The following is a 20,599-nucleotide window of genomic DNA, read 5'->3' as shown; positions in this document are numbered from 1 at the left end:
TATGTATGGCAGCAGGATTCGGCCCCTTGCCACACCTCTGGGAAAAGTCAAAAATGGTTGTCTGAAAATTTCTACGACTTCACCAGTCCAAATGTTTGGCCTCCAAACTCCCCAGACCTTAACCCCATGGATTATTTTGTATGGGGCGCAGTTGAAAAAGACACCAATCGCACTTCCAGTAATACAAAAGCCCAGTTAATGGATAAAATTAAAACAGTTTTTGCGGCCCTTCCCAGGGAGACTGTAGCATCAGCTTGTTCGAGGTTCCGAAGCAAAATTGAAGCTGTGATCGATGCTAATGGTGGTTATTTTGGGTAAATCTTGTTGATAGTATTGTAATTAACTCTGCCTGTAATGTTTTTTTGTCAATTCATTAAATTTAATAGATACAAAGAAGATTTTCTTTTTCCTTACGAAACTGTCAAATTTATCCCGAACACCCTGTATAAGGATGCCATTTTGCCTCTTTACAAGGCCTTGATAAGACTTCACTTGGACTATTGCGCACTGGTCTGGTTTCCGTGGCGATTCTGATACAGTGAAGAAAGTGCAAAGGAGAGTGTCAAAAATGATATCAGAATTGTTGGAATACTGATTATGAAGACATATTTAGAATTTGTAGACTGCAGACACTAAAGAAAGAGAGGTGATATGATTGAGACTTACAAACTTCTGAATGGGTCATACAGGATTTCATTAGATGGAATTTTTCATTTTACGGAGTTGGGAAAAGGACAAGACGAAGATGAATACTGCCAAGAAGGGAGTGAGATCTAGATTTTTCTCTCATAGAGTGGTGCATGATTGGAGTGGATTGCCATTGGATGTTGAATTGCAAGCAGTGCGAATGCATCCAAGAACAAGTATGATAGCTAGTGCATGTAGTATGTAAGTCCCTCACTCACTGGACATCTTTCTTAATAATAATAATAACATGTTTCACAAAATTTTTCCTTTTCTTCCCCTTCATCTGCACTTATAAAGGCAAAATAAATCTCACATCAATCCTTTTTAAGTTGACAGAAAAAGTTGAAATCTTCAGGAAATATGTGTGTGGAAATTGCTCTCTTTGTAGTGATTGATAATATTGAATTCTCAAGTTGTATTATTTTTGAGAGAGACAGAGATGCCATATATACTATCATATTCTATCATATAATAATATCTTTAACTTTATTTCAAAACGTTATTGACAGCTTAGGTCTTGGAGATTATTCATAACTTATTTTAATGGTATTACAATGCCAGAACAAAACACTAAATTATTTAGAGCATTTTTGTGGTTTAGTAAAAATCTTCATTTCATTTCAATATAGAGATCACATGTTTCTAGATAGAAATATGATTTTATTAAAATAAACAGTATAACCTGACATTCTTCATTAGTCTGGTAGACAGCCTTTATGTAGGCTATTCGTAACTGTTATTTTTCAGGAAATAACAACGTACACTAGATATTAATTATAATAACTTTAATTAATAATTAATACTTTCCTATATTTGTTACATTGCTATCGTCAGGGATCACAAAACAGTGATATGTGCATGCAATCACTAATAATAGGCAAATGAGACTGAAGAAAGGCAACCAAAGTTGGATCTAGCATCCTAAATGACATCCCCCTAATGGGCTAAATTGGGTGATCTTGGTCATTGCACTGAAGATCTGAGGATAATTGCTTCCCAAATTTGGGATAGTTTCATGCACCCAAATTTGTTGAAGTTTGGAAAGTTTCTAAGGACTGAGGCAGATTCAAGGAATAGCTTCTCATATTTGTATTTGCTGCCATGCAATAGAGTGACCTTCTTCCAGCATATCCTGTGGTGAGTATCCAAAGCATGGTCAGCAAGTCCAGAGTGGCTCTAATGGTGGAATCGGTTGTAGTCCTTGTTTTTGGAAATTCTAATATTGGCTATAGTAAGACAGTTTGCAACTACAAAGAACCTGGTAGGTCTAGGGAATGTAGCTGGTCTTTGGTGAATCGTATAAGGGATGCCACTTTTTATGAGGTCTGTAAGTGGTTGTATGGTTGTCTTTCCTTAGAATTTTTGTTAATTTTTCAGATGCCCCATGGATATAGGAATGGTGATAGATTTTGTGAAATCTCTGCTCTGAAGGAGGGGAAGTGCAGAAGGAGGTTAGTTGCAGGGTTTTAATATTTTAATTTTAATGATTAACCAAGGAAGTGTCGAGAATATGGTCAAGTTCAGTGATTAGGGCATTGCTATCAGAACTGATTAATTTTGCCCTGTTATATAGAGTTTTTATAATCCCATATTGTTGGAAGGGAGTGACGTCTTGTGAATGTATATACCAGTGTGTGTGTGTGTGTGTGTGTGTGTGGAGGTTTTCTGTAAATGTAGAATACCAGGAATCCATCAGGCTGGCATGAAACAGAGTGTCTGGGAATGGAAGACTTGTTGTTTTCCTTTTCTAAGGTAAACTGGATCCTGGGATGTTGATTGTGGGCCATATGGCCAAATAGAGAACACATCATCTATGTGTGGGAAGGCTTATGTGTTTGTCATACATGTTGATTAATTTTAACAGTATAGATGAGAACACAGACTGATAAAAAATAACTATTGATTAACTTATCTGATATTTCGCTGGTATTCTATCCAGCATCTTCAGAGCACAAAAAACACCTACATCTATGGCTACATCCACTATCTGGCTATGCTACATCATCTATGTAGCATAGCCAGATAGCAGGTTTATGTGGGGCACAGTTTAAGGCATTTTCTTCAAAGGTCTCCCTGAAATCTAACATGATCTGTTAGATTCAGATTGAAATATTTATTAATGAAATTTTTATTAATTTCTTGCATCTACATTTTTCAGTAATTGCTAGTTAATCTTCATAAATGCCACTCAGCATACTTTTTGAAGAATCAGAAATTTTATTTCTAAAAATTCAGTGATGATGAAAATAATGAAAAGTATAAAAATATTCTGTTTTTGAGTTAGTTAACTAGCAGATATTTTCTTTGTTTTTAAAGGCTTCAGGTAAATGGAAGGCAAATATTTGTTCATGACTTATCCACAAATAATAAACAGTGCCTTTCACAGGAGTGTAGGATGCCAAAAAATGATTACTCTGAAGACCAAAGCAAAGATACTGAATCTATAGAAATACCAGATGACTTCAATGAATGTACAGAAGAGCTTATAGAAGTGCATGGAAATTATGAAGAACTGTTTGCTTCATGTAGAAGGTATGATATTATATATATTTTGAAATTGACAGTATTATGAATTGGTTTATAATACAGATTTTATTGCCTTATTATTATCTTCTTTAAAAAAAAGATAGATAAATAGCTTTAGTTGTGTACTATGTTTGTTGCTTCCTAATAGGAATCAGTTATTTAATTCGTTTCATGGCCTTGAGTTACCTTGTTCCATATTTTGTGTATTATGAAATTTGAGCTCCTAAAATTGTAAATATTATTAAAACTCGAGTTTTAATAATTTAGGCTTAAGTAAGTAATGTGATAATAGTGGTCATGGAGTATTATTATTAGTAGTAGTATAGTCAGTAGACATGATAAATTTTATCTTTGTTTTGTCCAGGATACATAGGCTTGCATATAAATTTTTCAACAGTAACAAAGAGAAATGGATACAAAAAAATGAACATTTCTAAGGGGAGGAGAAATGAGAACTACTTTTCTAGCATGAAACACACACACACATTAGGAAAAATAAAAATAATTTAATTTTGAATTTTTCCTAATAATATAATTGGTATCATCAATAATATAAATAACACCTAAGCACAGTAAAATTACATTGCCAAATTTATTTGCATGTCGAAGTCTGCACTGAGTTACTGGTTGTGTTGTGATGTATCATAATGCAAAAGATATATCAACATTTATTTCTCAGTTGTCACCCTTCTTATCAGGGTGACAACTGATGAGTCATCCCTAAGGAATATATATAAATAGTTATGTGCAGCTAACAAGCAACACTAACAACTACTAATAAGCTAGCAGATTAATAACTATCTTACCATCACAAATGAAATCTGGTATATGATAATATAGGAGTGAAAAAGAAAAAAAATGCCTATTTTAGAACACTATTTAAGTAGATTCTTCCCAAAGTCTTATAATAATAATAAAGATCCTCATTCTGTGGGTGTCTCCATGGAGTCAAAAGACTCATCATGGAAGATCCGAGGTTACAGTAATACTATTGTATGCTCACAGTTAATAGTACTGGGGCTGGCAGATTGTCAAGAATAGTCAATTCATGCTGAAAGGGAGAAAGAAATAAAGGCTGTAAGAATTGGTCATCAACACGTGAAATCATGTGCTTTATATGTAAAATTTTCCCACTGTTATACGAGCAAAATAGCTACCACTTTAAAAACTACAATGTTCATAAAATTTGATTTTTTTAACGATACTTGTGACATAATCATTATTCTTGTGCTAACGTGTATATATTTCTAATGTTTATAAAAGAAAAGTTAATTTTCCGAAGTATAATAATAAACAACTCGTCCCACAAGACGGATTGATTACCCTATTATTAGAATGGATTCTCCTTCTTCTGACATGCTCAGAAGTGTCGAAGGGTCTTGCATCTGTGGGCATACAGTATTACTATTCTCTATACCTGGGATACCTCAGAAAAAATAACTAGAACTTTAAAGAAATATAATCTTCTCCTACTGCTTTTAAACCTGATGTGAAGCTAGCCATCCTTATTGAATTTACTTGAATATAATTTGCACTCCTGAATTTACTTTACGGAAAAAGGAATTAAAACGTTTTGCATATATCTTGCACATGAAAAACACTTTCACATTAGGGGTGATAGTAACTTTCTCCCCGCGGTAAAGAACACACCCTTCCCAACAGCCACTATACTGCAGGCGCAAGAAAAACAAGTAGTTTTATTGTATCACTGAATAAGGTACAGAGACATTTGCAGTCTGTGTAATATATTTCTCAACAAATAGTGCAATTAGAGACAACTGGGATAAAAACAGCACTAACTAATGAATGACTGTCCCCTCTCATAGAAACTATGCTGTACAGACTCAAGAAAAACAATGTGTTGCACCAGCAAGCACAGTATCTAGCTAAAAACTATTGTCCAATTTTTCAGTTACATGAAGTAAGTGTTTGTTTGATTGCATTTGAAATTTTCAATGTCATTAAGACAGATCACAAAGGCTAACTTCAAATAAAATTCTACCACGAATTGAAACATGCCATATAATGTGTGTGTGTGTGTGTGAGTCCACCCACCAGCTTGACACAGAAGCAGCATGCAAACATGCAGCAATAAAATTCAACTGTGAAGGGTTGAAACTTTGTGCGAGTTGAGCCTGCTTACACAATGCGGAAGCGGTACACAGATGATAACGAGAAGTTCCATTGGAATGATAAACAGGCAAAACACTGTGAACTAAGGAAATATATAGTGAATGTTGTTATGGCAGTTTCAGATATTATGGAATTCAGTTGAAGAGAATTAGCATTTCAACTCAACAATTGTTCACTTGCCTTTGTTGTTGGTTCACACAATTGTTTGTTAATACCACACCAATCATATGCATGTCTTCATAGCTGCCCTATCTCGACTGGCCTACGATTTCTGTCTGTTTTGCACTCTAATTTCACTTCTCATTAATCAATTTGTGAAGGATTGTTCATTACGTATCTCAAGCCTTGTAAATTACTGGTAATTTTTGCTTGAAATAATGGGAAAGAAGATGACGCTATTTGGATAGATGACTTTGACGATGCACACAAGGAAAATGCTCTCAAGGCCGGAAGTAGCGATAGCGAATAGGGGGTTCTTGGTAAGTCATACCCATTTTCAGTTTTTTTCCTGAAAACGTTAGTTTCCGAAAATCCCTGCATATATCTCGCACCAGATTTTTTAGCTTTAATTTTGGGGAAAGAAAGTGTCAGTTGTTGTTATTCTTATTATTACAGTTATCTCCATGGAGTCAGTAGACTCATCACGGGAGACTCAAACTATCAAAACAATATCTATCATATCCAGGGGCAGCTCGTACATAGGCACTGCAGAATTGCAGCACCCCCAGTTGAATGTTATTATGGCAGTTTCAGATATTATGGAATTCAGTTGAAGAGAATTAGCATTTCAACTTGTTTTTCTTGCATCTTTTTTGCCCAATTTTTCTCGATATATAAATATATTTATTAATTTATTTATATTTGCTTGCAATATTTAATTTTATCATCAACAATCCTATACAATTCTCTTATTTTGTATAAAAAATACTCTTGCAGCACTTAGGAGATCAAAGGATGCTAGCAGCACTGTGTTTACCACAGTGTCATATTGCTATGTGCTCAATTATATGCACGTCATAGTCAGATGTGAGCTATTAGCGTAATGCAGCACTGTCCGTCGCACAGTTGCACTGTTGTTTATATGCAGTTTGCGCCAGTAGTAGAGTGTTCATAGTGCTTATTGTGTTTACACCGTCTCTTTAAATATTTGGACATTACAATTAAAGACATAACAATTGTTATAGTTTTTATTTTAGAACATTATTGGGGTTATTATAATGGATTTTATTTTTAACTAATTTTGAATTATACTAAACTGTATAATTTTTTCGATAATAAACAATATTTTTTCATGTTTAATTTTTTTAAAAATTTTTACCATAATTCTGATATTTTATCCAAACACGTATACACTGTACTTACAGTGTGTATGTATATTTCGAAAGTTGCAGCACCCCCACGATTTCAAGCCATGAGCCGCCACTGATCATATTTCTTCTTGAATTCATTTACAGACAAAGAACTCATAACTGAGTCAGCAATGCATTCCACTCATTCACTACCCTCCAGGCGAAAAACCTCGTTCTCACACCCTTGTTAACCACACTTTTCCTTAATTTCCAGGGATGACCTCTTGTTCTTCCATCACTATCACACAGCTAAAATATTTCCCTTGCATCAATTTTATAAAAACCTTTTAGTAATTTAAATGTTTCTATCATATCCCCTCTTCTCTGCCTATCAACCAACCTCTGCAATCCACAAGCTCTCATCTATCAATGTAGGGAGCATTTTTTACATCACGCACCAACTTAGTCACTCTCCTCTGAACCCCTCTTCACAACCTCTTCATCTTCAAGGAATCCAGGTGACCAGACTTGAGCACAGTAATCCAAATGTGGATGTATCATTGCCTTATAAAGGGGAATAATAACCTCTTTATCTCTGGATGTCAGCGTGTTCTTCAATAACCAAGTAATCTTATGCGCAATCTTGGACACCTTAGCAATGTGTCCTCTGAACTTCATCTCCCTATCCACCAACACCCCGAAGTCCCTAGCCTCATCAATCTCTTGGAGTACTGTTCCATCGATGTGGTACACAGCTGGTAATCTTTTAATCCCAAAATGCATAACTTTACACTTTTCCAGATTGAATTGACATCCATTACCTTTAGCAAATTTTGCCAGCTCATCTAAATCATCCTGCAAACTCTCAACATCATCTTGATTTTTTATTGTGCTACCCAACTTTGCATCATCAGCAAACAACTGAATATCTCCCTTCAAGCCATTTCCTAATGTACAAATTAAACAACAACGGTCCAAGCACAGAGCCCCTGAGGCACGCCACTGGTCACCTGCCTCATCATTGACTTCTGCTCCACCATACACCACTTTCCGGTATCTCTCCCTGAGCCATTCTCTTATCTGTATCACCAGTTTGGTATCCATCCCCATTTTCTCCAATTTGCGCAACAGTATTACATGGGGTATCCTGTCAAAAGCCTTAGCAAAATCCAGAAGTACCACTGTATAGCCATTTCCTTTGTCCAACTCAGATGTCATTCTATTATAAAAAGTTAATAAATTGCTAAGGCAGGATCGACCTTTACCAAAACCATGTTGGCCCCTATAGAGTATCATATTCTGATCCACCCATTCTTGAATTCTGTCTGTAACCAACTTTTCCAATACTTTTACCACCACATCCAAGATGGTGATTGGTCTGTAATTAACTACTGCAGTCTTAGAGCCATCTTTATGCAAAGGAACTACTTTGCCTTCCTTCCACTCCCTAGAGACCATACCAGAGTTCAAACTTAAGTTAAATAACCAAGTAAGAGGCAATAACAATTCCTTTGCACCTTCACGCAACACCAGAGCTGATAATCCATCTAAACCTACAGCAGTGTTTGCATTTAAATTCTGCAATATACTAAGTATCTCTGATTTATTAACTTCAATTTTCACATTAGTTATTGCTACAGGTGCAGAGATATCCTCACTTGGGTGTAGACTTTTGAAAAGTGATCACTCAGTAACTCTACTATTACATCTGAATTGGTCACCTCAGTACCATCAGTACTCACTAAGGTTATCCTTCCGAAGTCATTCTTCCTTTTACTTGCCACATAGTGGAGAAGAACTCTTTGGGATTACCCTTGATCTCCTTGGCTAAGGTCTTCTCATAATCTGATTTAGCTTTTCTTACTATGCTGGTAACCTTTCTAGCTTGAGCCTTGTACCTCTCATGGGTGTACTGATTGCCTTTCTCCTTGTAAATTCTCTATAACATTTTCTTTTTTTGCAGATCCAGCCTGATCCTTTTACTCATCCATCTGACGCCTACCTTGTTTGTCTTCCTGACCATGGGAATATATTCTGATATTGTCTTCCTCATATACCCGCTGATTTTATCCCATGCACTGCTAACATCTTTCCCCTGCAGTATGTTCTGCCATGGGATGGTTGTAAGATTGCTCTGAAGCTTGTTATAATCACCTAACCTGTAGTTCTGTATATACCCCTTCTTAAGAGGGAAATCCACAAATTTTGCAACCTTATATTTGAGTAAATATAGTATCTGCTTTCTTATAGACCAACTTCCTTCTCTGTCCATTCCAGGTGTATACAAGGTGTTTCTTTTTCTTGCAATTTGTCATCTAATGGATAAACTGAGAGATTTGCAAACATTTATTTTGAAGAACATAAGAAATATATCTGCCATCTACCTTGGACACCTTGCATAGAATCAAATGAGTGAGAAAAAAAAAGGTAGTAAATATAAACATGAAAAACCTTTTGAATTAGAAGATTTAAAAATGCCAACTAATGCTTGTAATAAATTTAATTTAATCCTTTACCCAAGTGTAGGCAAACAAAGTTTTTGCACCTGAAGTAGTTCAGGACTGAGGCAACTCTTAGTAAAGGTGGACCAAGCTCTCATCACATCTTGTCTCAGTATCTCCCATAATGCAAAGCACATCTCCTTCTGGACATGTATAAAGCTATGCATTATGGGAAGGGTCATTACCCAGGCTGGTTTTGACCTTTATTGAGTTCTCGTCAGTGGTTGGTCTTGTCTCAGTATCTGCAATAATTATGGCAGATACTGAGACAAGTGATGAGATCTTGCTCCACCTTTACTATGAGTTGCCTCAGTCCTGAACTACTTCAGGTGCAAACTTTGTTTGCCTACACTTGGGTAAAGGATTAAACTAAATTTGTTATAGTCTAACCAAGTGGAAAAGAAACTTCCAACATCTCTCTCTAAATCCAGAGTAAATTAATAATAAGGTGGTACACCTTTTGGCAACTTGTATAAGTAAATATGACCTCTCCATTTCTTCTGCCTTAGTATCACGACTTCTGGGTCTGCCTCCCACTGACGAGACCTCAATAAAGGTCAAAATCAGTCTGGGTAGTGGCCCTTCCCTTAATGCATAGCTTTATACATGTTCACAAGGAGATGTGCTTTGCATTATGGGAGATACTGAGACAAGGAGTGATGAGAGCTTGGTCCACCTTTACTACGAGTTACCTCTGTCCTGAACTACTTCAGGCGCAAACTTTGTTTGCCAAAACTTTCCCAAGATTTGGAAAATAGTAAGATCTATTCAACAGCCAAGGCTGACTGCTAGCAGGGTCCCCACCCCCTTTTAGAACTAGGCTTCTAGTCTAATATCTTCCACCTTATTTTTTGTCTATGTTGCTAAAATTATATTGTATCCTGAATATATCTATTTTTATTATTATTATTATTATAATTATTATTATTATAACAGTGTCTCAATGGAGTCAGGAGACTCATTGCAGGAGAACCTCCATCGACACACTAACCATTATTCACACAGTACCTATCATACTTCCCCTTAAATTCGTTCACAGAGGTGGTTGTGAGTGCATTCACCAGCCTCCAAGCAAAAAATCTAGTCCTGACACCCTTGTTAACCACACTCTTACACAATTTCCAGGAATGACCCCTGGTTCTCTCCCTTCCTGCACTGTACAGAAAAAAGTCATCAATATTAATCCTCAATTAATATTCATAGGATTAATAACTGAGAGGAGACCTCCACATAGCCTTTAAAGGAATGCGGAGAACCGATCAGGGCTTCTGACCTAATGTCCAATCCTCACCTTCTCGTGGTGCACCCTGTTGGGTATCTACTTTGATACTGAACGAACGAGGATGGGCTGGCAATTTGGGATTTAGCCGACCAAATTGTATTCTTATTGGTTAAACCAAAATAAAAAATGATGGTACAACATGACAAAATTTTATGCCGGCTGGGGCGTCTCCCGGTTAAACAAGGCCCCCGTTGTTTTTGCCAGGGAACCAGGGCGAACAGCGAAAAGTCAGCTACTGGAACAAATCTGAAAACAAACCCCAACTCAACATCACCAGAGTTAAAGATCGGTACTATCAACGTAAGAAGCCTGAATGGCAAAGAAATGGAGCTAGCTGAGGAATTAGATAAGTACCAGACCGACATAATAGGGGTGACTGAAACAAAAAAGACCAAAACTGGTGAGATCTTTCTGAGCAATAAATACAAAATGTTATATTCAGGCAATAACAATCAAGGAAAAGAAGGAGTAGCCATAGTATTCAACACAAAATACGAGGCTAATCTTCTTGAATGGCAGTCAGTCTCAAGTAGAGTAATGTGGGCAAATATGAGAATGGGGAACTGGACAATGAGACTTATTTGTGCCTATGGTCCCACAGAAGGCTCTACTAAGGTAGAAGTGGAGGAATTTTTTGAGGCTTTAGAAAAAGCAACTGAAACAATGAAAAAGGAAAAGTTGGTCCTTGTTGGGGATCTAAATAGTAGAGTAGGAAATGATTGTGAGACATACAAAAATATTTTGGGAAAATTTGGAGAAAAGAGCAAAGCTAATAATAATGGCAAATATCTGTTGGATTTCTGCTCAGGAAATGGACTGGTTATTACTAACACCATGTTCCAACATGAAAATGTGCACAACTTCACATGGAGAGAAGAGGCTAGGAATAAGAAAAGTCTCATTGACTATGTTATTGTTGATAGTGATGTTTTCTCCCTGGTGCAGGACACCAGAGTGTACAGAGGATTTGAAATTGGAAGTGATCACTATTTAGTCTTGAGCAGGATAAAATTGAATTTCATATTGAAAAGAATAACATGTAAGAAAGTTTTAAAGCGAATAAAAGTTGAGCAGCTCTCAGATGTAAACTGTAGACTAAAATACAGAAATATTATTGAAAAGAAAATGAAAGAGTTTGAGAACAGGAATCAAACCTTGGAGATTCAGTGGCAAACTCTGAAGGAAACATTGATTGATTCTGCCAGAGAGGCATGTGGTGAGGTTGTGTGCAAAGATAAAAAAATCAGAACTCCCTGGTGGACACAGGAAGTTAAAGAGGCAGTGAAGGAAAAGAAGAAAGCATATCAAAAGTTCCTGGCAAATAAGTCAGCTTTTACTCTTACAGAATACAGAGACAAATGTAAGAAAGCTAAACAGTGTGTAAAACTAGCTAAACAAAAGTCATGGGAGGACTTTGGCAAGAATATAGAAAATAAATATCAAGAAGGTGGCAAAATATTCTGGAGGTTGTTGAAGAAGCTTAGGAATGGAGGAAAGAGTGCTGTAAAAGGAATTAGAGATGATAAAGGTGAAATGAAAACAGGAGAAAAAGATATCCTTGAAGTATGGAGTAATTACTTTGAAAAACTGCTAAATGAAACAAGCAGTGATGACAGTACAGTGATAAAAAACACTGACCAGGCATGCAGTCAGGAATACATATCCATACTTGAAGTAGAAAAAGCCATCAAAGGCTTGAAATGTGGAAAGGCAGCAGGAGTAGATGATATTCGACCAGAAATGCTGAAGTATGGTGGTATAAGAGTCTTACAGTGGCTGCACTGCATAGTTCAGAAAGCCTGGACAGAGGGACGAATTCCTGATGATTGGAGTAGAGCTCTCATAGTACCCATATATAAAAAGGGAAATAAAACTGAATGTGAGAATTACAGAGGTATTTCCCTACTAAGTGTTCCTGGCAAGATCTATGCAAGTATACTTGAGAAACGGTTGAGAAGAATTGTGGAAGAAAAGCTTGGTGAAGAACAAGCTGGATTCAGGCCAAATAGAGGCTGTCGGGATCAGATCTTCACTTTACGACAAATAGTCGAGAAAGCATGGGAATATAACAAAGATCTGTATTTAAGTTTTGTTGATTTGGAAAAGGCATATGACAAGGTGCCAAGAGAGAAGCTATTCAATACGCTGCAGTTATATGGTGTCAATGGGGCATTATATCAAGCAATACTTAGTCTGTATTTGAGTTGTGAGTCAGCAGTTAGAATTGAAGGAAGTACAGGAAGATGGTTTAATGTTAAATGTGGTGTGAGACAAGGATGTACATTATCCCCTCTGTTATTCATTATCTATATGGATCACATTATGAAGGAATGTGGTATTAAATCTAATATCAAAATTGGAGATGTTAATGTCAGCTCTTTGCTTTATGCGGATGATGTTATACTTCTAAATAAATCCGCTACAAGTCTGCAAGATTCTCTGACTAAATTGAATAGCTGTTGTAATAGATATGGTATGAAGGTCAGCAATAAAAAGACAAAGACAATGAAAATAGGCAGAATCATTGAAAATGTCAACTGTGTTGTGAATGGAGAACCTGTGGAACAAGTAAAACATTTTAGCTATTTAGGCACAATTTTTACTGAAGATGGTAGACTAAATATAGAAATAGACAACAGAATCAGCAAAGCTGGTATCGTGAGAAGTCAATTGAATAAATTCATATGGAATAAGAAAGAAATTAGTCGGAACACTAAATTAGCTGTATACAAAACTGTGTTCAAACCAATTTTAACTTATGGATCTGAGAGCTGGGTCAGAAGTAAAACACTTGACCAAAGACTAGAGACCGCAGATATGAGAGTCCTGAGAAAGATTATAGGCATGAACAGATGGCATCAATGGCAATATCATATTAAAAATGAGGATATTAGGAAAGAACTTGACATTGTCAGCATCCAGGAATGCGTTAGCAGAGCTAATCTCAGATGGTATGGTCACTTAAATAGAATGGGAGAGGAAAGATTAGCAAAACAAGTGTTCTCTGCCAGGTTGGCAGGAAAACGACCCAGAGGAAGACCAAGATATAGGTGGATTGATACGGTACAAAGTGCCTTAGACGATAGAAATATAAGATCTGATAATGTTGGAGTCTTGACAAGTAACAGACTGATTTGGAGGAAAATTGTAGATAGGAAGTTAGTAATGATGTAATTTTTTCATGTAGTACTGTCATATCCTGTACACCCCTTGAGGGTACATGGCAGGAATTTGATGATGATGATGATGATGAAATCCCTTTAATAACTTATGTACTTCTTATGCCTATCAGCTTGGCATAAGAGATTTTGGAGCCCACACACTTTCAATCAATCCTCATAGGAAACATTCCACAGACTTGCAGCAATCTTTATCACTTGCCTCTGGATCCACTCCACCACTTCTTCATCACCAAGGAATCCAGTAACCAGATCTGTTCACAGTAGTCCAGAAATGTCTCTCCTTGTTAATCTCATGTGTCAGCTGGCTACCTTTATCTGATAGAACAAAAAAAAAATCTTGAAAACCTTTAAGCCTGTGTTTGATTCCTTTTATGTGACTTTCTTCATTCCATTAAATCATAATATGAGCTTCAGTGAGCACTTCAGCCTAATTACTCAATGCTTAGTCATTTCATTTCATCTCTCTCTTTGCAAATTATATTCCTTCAATCTCTCTTTATAGAACATGCCACATGGATTCATTGATGCAGATTCACTTTTCTTTTCTTCCTATTTTAAATAATGACACTGAATAATGAATGAGAAAACACAATGCCTCTGTACATATACCTCTTCTTATAGAATACAGAAGGTACATTCCATGTCATGAATTCATTCCACGTAATTTTTGATCACAACTTTTATATATGATGTTTTATCGTCGCATTTAGCAATATGTAGAAATATATAACACCATTTAAATTGTTATTTAATTGAACTTAACAATATATATTTTCTACTAAGTTCATAAATTCCATACATAGCATTAATTAAGTTCATTTTAAAGTCCTAGTGAGGATTCCAAAGTGCCTGAAAGAAATTCTCCTAAGCAGACAGTTGATCTTAATGCTGAGTGTTCTGTAATCAGAGAAAAAGTACTTGACCAGTTAGTGGAAAAATTGTGGCCAGATGTGAGTACATATCACTAGAAATTTTGAGAAATTTATTCATATTGAAAATTAATGCAATTAATGTTTTAAATAGCTTTTTGATATATACATTGGCCAAAAATTATATTACACAGAAAGTGTGTTATAAATTTCATAGAAATTAAAATGCAATACGTTTTTGGCAGTTTCCTAAGCACATAGTTAAGGAATTAACCTCCCTACCGGCCAATGTGGATGAAATAGTGACACCAAATTGCACTTCTTATCCATGTTATTCAATGGGTTTTAGAGCTTCGTATCCATATTTATCTCGACGTCTATAGGCGTCGTGGCTGGTTGGGGGGGGGGTAATGTACAGTGCTAACAGAAAACTATGCAGAGAGACATTTCAGCATGGAATATGTCCACTCCAAACTGCAACATGGTACAATGTTGTACCATGCTTAGCACCAAGTGATTCAGGAGTTCTTGAAGCAAATTGACAAACTCCTCCTTCAGAGCAAGGACAAGGCCTTGTTTGTTTTCTGGAGGAGAATTTTGAGCAGCAGTGGTTTTCCTATTGCATCTCCAAAACATGTTCTATGGGATTGAGATCTGGGGAGCATGCTGGCCACTTGATTTGATTAATATCCTCGGTCTCCAGAAGTATCTCCACTTCTTGTGTATGATGTGATATATATACATTATCTTATATGCAATGCATATAATATATGCATTGTCATCCACAAACATGAATTCTTTGCCTACAGCACCATGGAGCAATCGAATGACATTGAAGAACTTTGTTGCAATATCATTCCCCAGTCATAGTCCCTTTTCCAGCACTTGTAGCTCAGTGCATCCATTAAGCATAATACCTCCCCATACCATGACCCCAGCACTGCCAAATCTATCCATCCCTTTCAAGAACATTCTCACAATGGTAAGCAGTACGACTTTTATACCAGATCAAGCGCCATCTTGAATCAGAAAAAAGGCTAAAGCAACTCTCATCTGAAAAGAGTACATTAGCTCATTGGTATTTTGTCCAATTTTTAAGGATACAATACCACTGAAAATGAGCCCTGTGATGAGCTGTGGATAAAGGGATGCAGTCTACAGATCCTCAGACCTATAGGCCTACTTTTCACAGATGTCTTGCCACAGTTTGTCAAGATATCCAAGTATTTTTGCTTGAATGGAGCTGACTTGCCATTCTGTGTTGATTACATTTGGCTGTTATAACCAAAAATCTGTCTTCGTGCTCTGTGGTAGAGTGAGGGCAACCTATTAGCAAATGCCTATAACACATTCCATTGGTTTGAAATGCTGCCCAGAGCCCGGATACAACGCCATGTGTGATTCCAAATTCTCTGGCAATATCAGTAATTCTGCTGCCTTCTTCAAGCTTTCCAACAATTCTTCCCCATGCAAAATCATCTAGATGATATCTTTGAGACATTACAAGGCATTCAAGTTTGCAACTTTATTCCTTTATGAAAAGGGCTCCCTTCATATACAGTTCGCTTAGTGCAGCCTTTTGACTTTTATCTTGTTGGGTGCCACATGATTCGAAAATTTGAATGTGTTTCACTTTTTACTCAAAATTGTCAGTTATACAAACTGCCACAAGCTGATTCATCTGAATTTGCAGTTGTAATCTTCAGAAATAATGTTCATCCTTTGGTTTTGAATACCATAGGATATCCTCCCCGCAAATATTTTTAGTGGTATTCATTTTTACTTCAGCATTTCATTCATTTTTACACCATACTTCAGCATTTCTGGTCGAATATCATCTACTCCTGCTGCCTTTCCACATTTCAAGCCTTTGATAGCTTTTTCTACTTCAAGTATGGATATGTATTCCTGCCTGCATGCCTGGTCAGTGTTTTTTACCACTGTGCTGTCATCACTGCTTGTTTCATTTAGCAGTTTTTCAAAGTAATTACTCCATACTTCAAAGATATCTTTTTCTCCAGTTTTCATGTCACATTTATCATCTCTAACTCCTTTTACAGCACTCTTTCCTCCATTCCTAAGCTTCTTCAACAACCTCCAGAATATTTTGCCACCTTCTTGATATTTATTTTCTATATTCTTGCCAAAGTCCTCCCATGACTTTTGTTTAGCTAGTTTTACACAGTGATTAGCATTCTTCCATTTGTCTGTATATTCTCTAAGAGCAGAAGCTGACTTATTTGACAGGAACTTTTGATATGCTTTCTTCTTTTCTTTCACTGCCTCTTTAACTGCCTGTGTCCACCAGGGAGTTATGCTTTTTTTATCCTTGCAGACAACCTCACCACATGCTTCTCTGGCAGAATCAATCAATGTTTTCTTCAGAATTTTCCACTGAATCTCCAAGGTTTGATTCCTGTTCTCAAACTCTTTCATTTTTCTTCAATAATCTTTGTGTATTTTAGTCTACAGTTCACATCTGAGAGCAGCTCAACTTTTATTCGCTTTAAAACTTTCTTACATGTTATTCTTTTCAATATGAAATTCAATTTTATCCTGCTGAAGACTAAATAGTGATCACTTCCAATTTCAAATACTCTGTACACTCTGGTGTCCTGCACTAGGGAGAAAATATCACTATCGACAATAACATAGTCAATGAGACTTTTCTTATTCCTAGCCTCTTCTCTCCATGTGAATTTGTGCACATTTTTATGTTGGAACATGGTGTTAGTAATAACCAGTCCATGTCCTGAGCAGAAATCCAACAGATATTTGTCTTTATTATTAGCTTTGCTCTTTTCTCCAAATTTTCCCAAAATATTTTTGTATGTCTTACAATCATTTCCTACTCTGCTATTTAGATCCCCAACAAGGACCAACTTTTCCTTTTTCATTGTGTCAGTTGCTTTTTCTAAAGCCTCAAAAAATTCCTCCACTTCTACCTTAGTAGAACCTTCTGTGGGACCATAGGCACAAATAAGTCTCATTGTCCAGTCCCCATTCTCATATTTGCCCACATTACTCTACTTGAGACTGACTGCCATTCAAGAAGATTAACCTCGTATTTTGTGTTGAATACTATAGCTACTCCTTCTTTTCCTTGATTGCCATTGCCTGAATATAATATTTTGTATTTATTGCTCAGAAAGATCTCACCAGTTTTGGTCTTTTTTGTTTCAGTCACCCCTATTATGTCGATCTGGTACTTATCTAATTCCTCAGCTAGCTCCATTTCTTTACCATTCAGGCTTCTTATATTGATAGTACCGATCTTTAACTCTGGTGATGTTGAGTTGGGGTTTGTTTTCAGATTTGTTCCAGTAGCTGACTTTTCGCTGTTCGCCCTGGTTCCCTGGCGAAAACAACGGGGGCCTTGTTTAACCGGGCGACACCCCAGCCGGCATGAAATTTTGTCATGTTGTACCATCATTTTTTTACTTTTGGTTTAATCAATAAGAATACAATTTGGTCGGCTAAATCCCAAATTGCCAGCCCATCCTAGTTCGTTCACTATTCAAGTAGATACCCAACAGGGTGCACCACGAGAAGGTGAGGATTGGACGTTAGGTCAGAAGCTCTGGTCAGTTCTCCACATTCCTTTAAAGGCTATGTGGAGGTCTCCTCTCAGTTATACAGCTTTGACCCTTCAGCACCCCAATCTAAGTTATATCAGACTAAATACCTATGAGTTTAGAATTCACTTCATATTGTATCACTTTGGAAGATAAATGTCACTATCAATTTTTTTGCTAATCATTTTAATCGCCAATACATTTTAAAATTCTGCAAGAACTTGATTGAAGATAATCATTTTTGTCAAACAATCATTTTATAAATTCATGAAAATCCGAATCTAAAAATGAATACAGCCTCCATCTGTTACAAATTAAGTTTACTATTTTATTCATAATCTTAGTTCGAAGGTTAGTTATCATACGTAAATCTTGAATCATATCATGTAGTGCATAATTTTTATAACGTAATCTGTAGGTTTTTGCATTTCAACTTTCTTGGTTTCCCCCCCTAACCACTGACTACAAATTAAAATAAATGGCAGTTATGAAGTCAACTATTATGTACATGTTTTTGGCTAATTTCGATATTATGTGGCAGTTTTGAAGTGGCGATATTTTCCCTACAGTTTATCTTTTGAAGCATGTGTAGATGCATGTTTCAAAATGAAATTTTATTTCCAAAAGTTTCATAACAGAATTAACTCGCCTTTAATGGCTAACTCCCCCCCCCCCTCCCAAAATTATTATCACCACACACACACACACACACACACACACACACACAAATACTGCTAGATAACATGTGTGCACTTTCTTTTTGTTTGAATTCATTATTTTTCCAAAGTAATTGTACTGTTGCAGTTTTAAGCAAAAGATAAAGAGAATCTCTGATAAAATACCATTGAATATAAATTAAAAAGACTCGCAATCGGAAACCCCGAGTAATGCAGTTTAACACCGTTTGTTGTTCATAAAAAAAATAAAAAAATCGTTCCTAAAATTGAAATGTGCAACCCATATAATCATATTTTGCAAGGAAAGGAAGCAAAATGTCATATTTATTTCAATAAATGTTATTTAAAATATATAACTATTTGACATAATATTTCCAATGCAAACAAACATTTTGATTATTTATTTTCGCACATGTGAAATTCGTTTTTATTTGGGAAGAGACACAATAAGTAAATTGTGTAGCAAAAAAGGGTCCATCCAAGAAATACAGTGCACATAACTACAGTAATAACTGGAAGGTGGGGGGGGGATTGCATTTTAACAGATAGAATTTTTTTTATCTGTTAAAAAAAATGTTAGGTCAAAGGGATTTTGAGTATATTTGCAAACAGATATATTCAACATAGCCAGTTTTGTTGTAAAAAGTGCTGCATTTGAAGAAATATTAGCAGCATAATAATAAAATAGCAAAATTCATAATGCTTCAGAATAACTTGATAATTTTGATAATCCCAAAAGAAGATGAGACACATCTGTAGAAATCGATTATTATTATTATTATTAGAGTCCTTTTAATTATGAACTCTATAAAGATATACTTAATAAATTTGTATTTTTGTGTTTTTAAATAAATAAACTACTTTCATTTTGTCACAGATGGTTTTCACTGGACTACCTGGAATTTTAGACTATTGTCTTATCAATATTGTAAAAACTCGATTGTAGCTTAAATATTCCAAAGCACATTACATCAATTTTTTACTTAGGTCAGTTCCCATAAGAATGTTGTAAAAAATAACCTTGTTTGTCTCTGTATATTTTGTATTAGATATTTTTGTAAATAGCCCTTTGGAAATTAACTGTATATACTTTAATAAGAATATGTTATAGTGTTAAAAACAAAGGCAGTGTTTTTCGCCAAAGCTGTATGCAATAGATTTACATGGCGGCATTAGAAAGGTTGTTTATTAAATTTTGTGTGTATGAGAAAGGCTTACAAGCTCTGCACGTAAACACCTCCGAAGTCAGTCAGAAAGGTTCAAACAACTTTTCGATGGTTGGTAACTTACAATCAAAAGAAGGCACAGAAGAGAACAAAGAGTGGGCCGAACTTGAAACTTAAGATGAAAGAATCATGCCGAATTCTTCGGGGGTTACGAACTTCATGCGAGGTCTCAGAGAAGGCATAATAAAAGGGGACAGAGCCAAGCATATAGGGCTTCCCGGATCCAGAAGTCGCTAGATAGAGAGGGCTTCCTATTTCCAGACATTGCCAGAGAGGAGCCTCCCAGTTCCAGTCTTAAGAGAAGGCTTAGAGTTGCCAAAAGGAAATGTTCCAATCGCCAGAGAGGAATCCCAGTTGACAGTTGGCAGCAATTTGAGTTAGTGGAGGCGGCAGAAAAAGGAGGCAGTCGTCCAGGCATTTTTGGCGAGCCCAAGCAGAGGAGAAAAGGCGAGACATTTCTTAGAAGAATTTTCAAAGAATTTCGTAGACTGAAGTTGTACTTCACAGTTCTCGAAATGAAAATGAAAGACTGGTATCATTATCAGGAGGAGATGAAAGTGAAAATAAAGAACATCAGAATGATGTGGAAAACATAGAAGGAGAGAAAGAAGTAAATGAAACAAATCAAGAGGATTCTGAAGAAAATTTTCAG

The 20,599-nt window shown here is 36.1% G+C and overlaps 1 protein-coding gene across 7 annotated transcripts in view; it reads left to right on the top strand.

The window, feature by feature from the left end:
- LOC150096318 (protein FAM149A-like) overlaps window positions 1-20,599 on the top strand; it is a 257,920-nt gene that overhangs the window by 127,168 nt on the left and 110,153 nt on the right. For all 7 annotated transcript variants that reach the window (XM_090409191.1, XM_090409193.1, XM_090409188.1 and 4 more), the window contains 2 exons: window positions 3,004-3,219; window positions 14,427-14,550. In XM_090409191.1, coding sequence (XP_090265317.1) covers window positions 3,004-3,219; window positions 14,427-14,550 — 340 coding nt within the window. The remainder of the gene's footprint in view (window positions 1-3,003; window positions 3,220-14,426; window positions 14,551-20,599) is intronic.

Source organism: Typopeltis vanoorti, chromosome 19 (genome assembly GCF_054136105.1).
Source record: "Typopeltis vanoorti isolate ZY-2024b chromosome 19, IOZ_Tvanoo_1.0, whole genome shotgun sequence".
Taxonomy (NCBI): Eukaryota; Metazoa; Arthropoda; class Arachnida; order Uropygi; family Thelyphonidae; genus Typopeltis; species Typopeltis vanoorti.
Note: the sequence above shows the minus strand (reverse complement) of the source record. Positions and strands in the feature narration are given on the sequence as shown.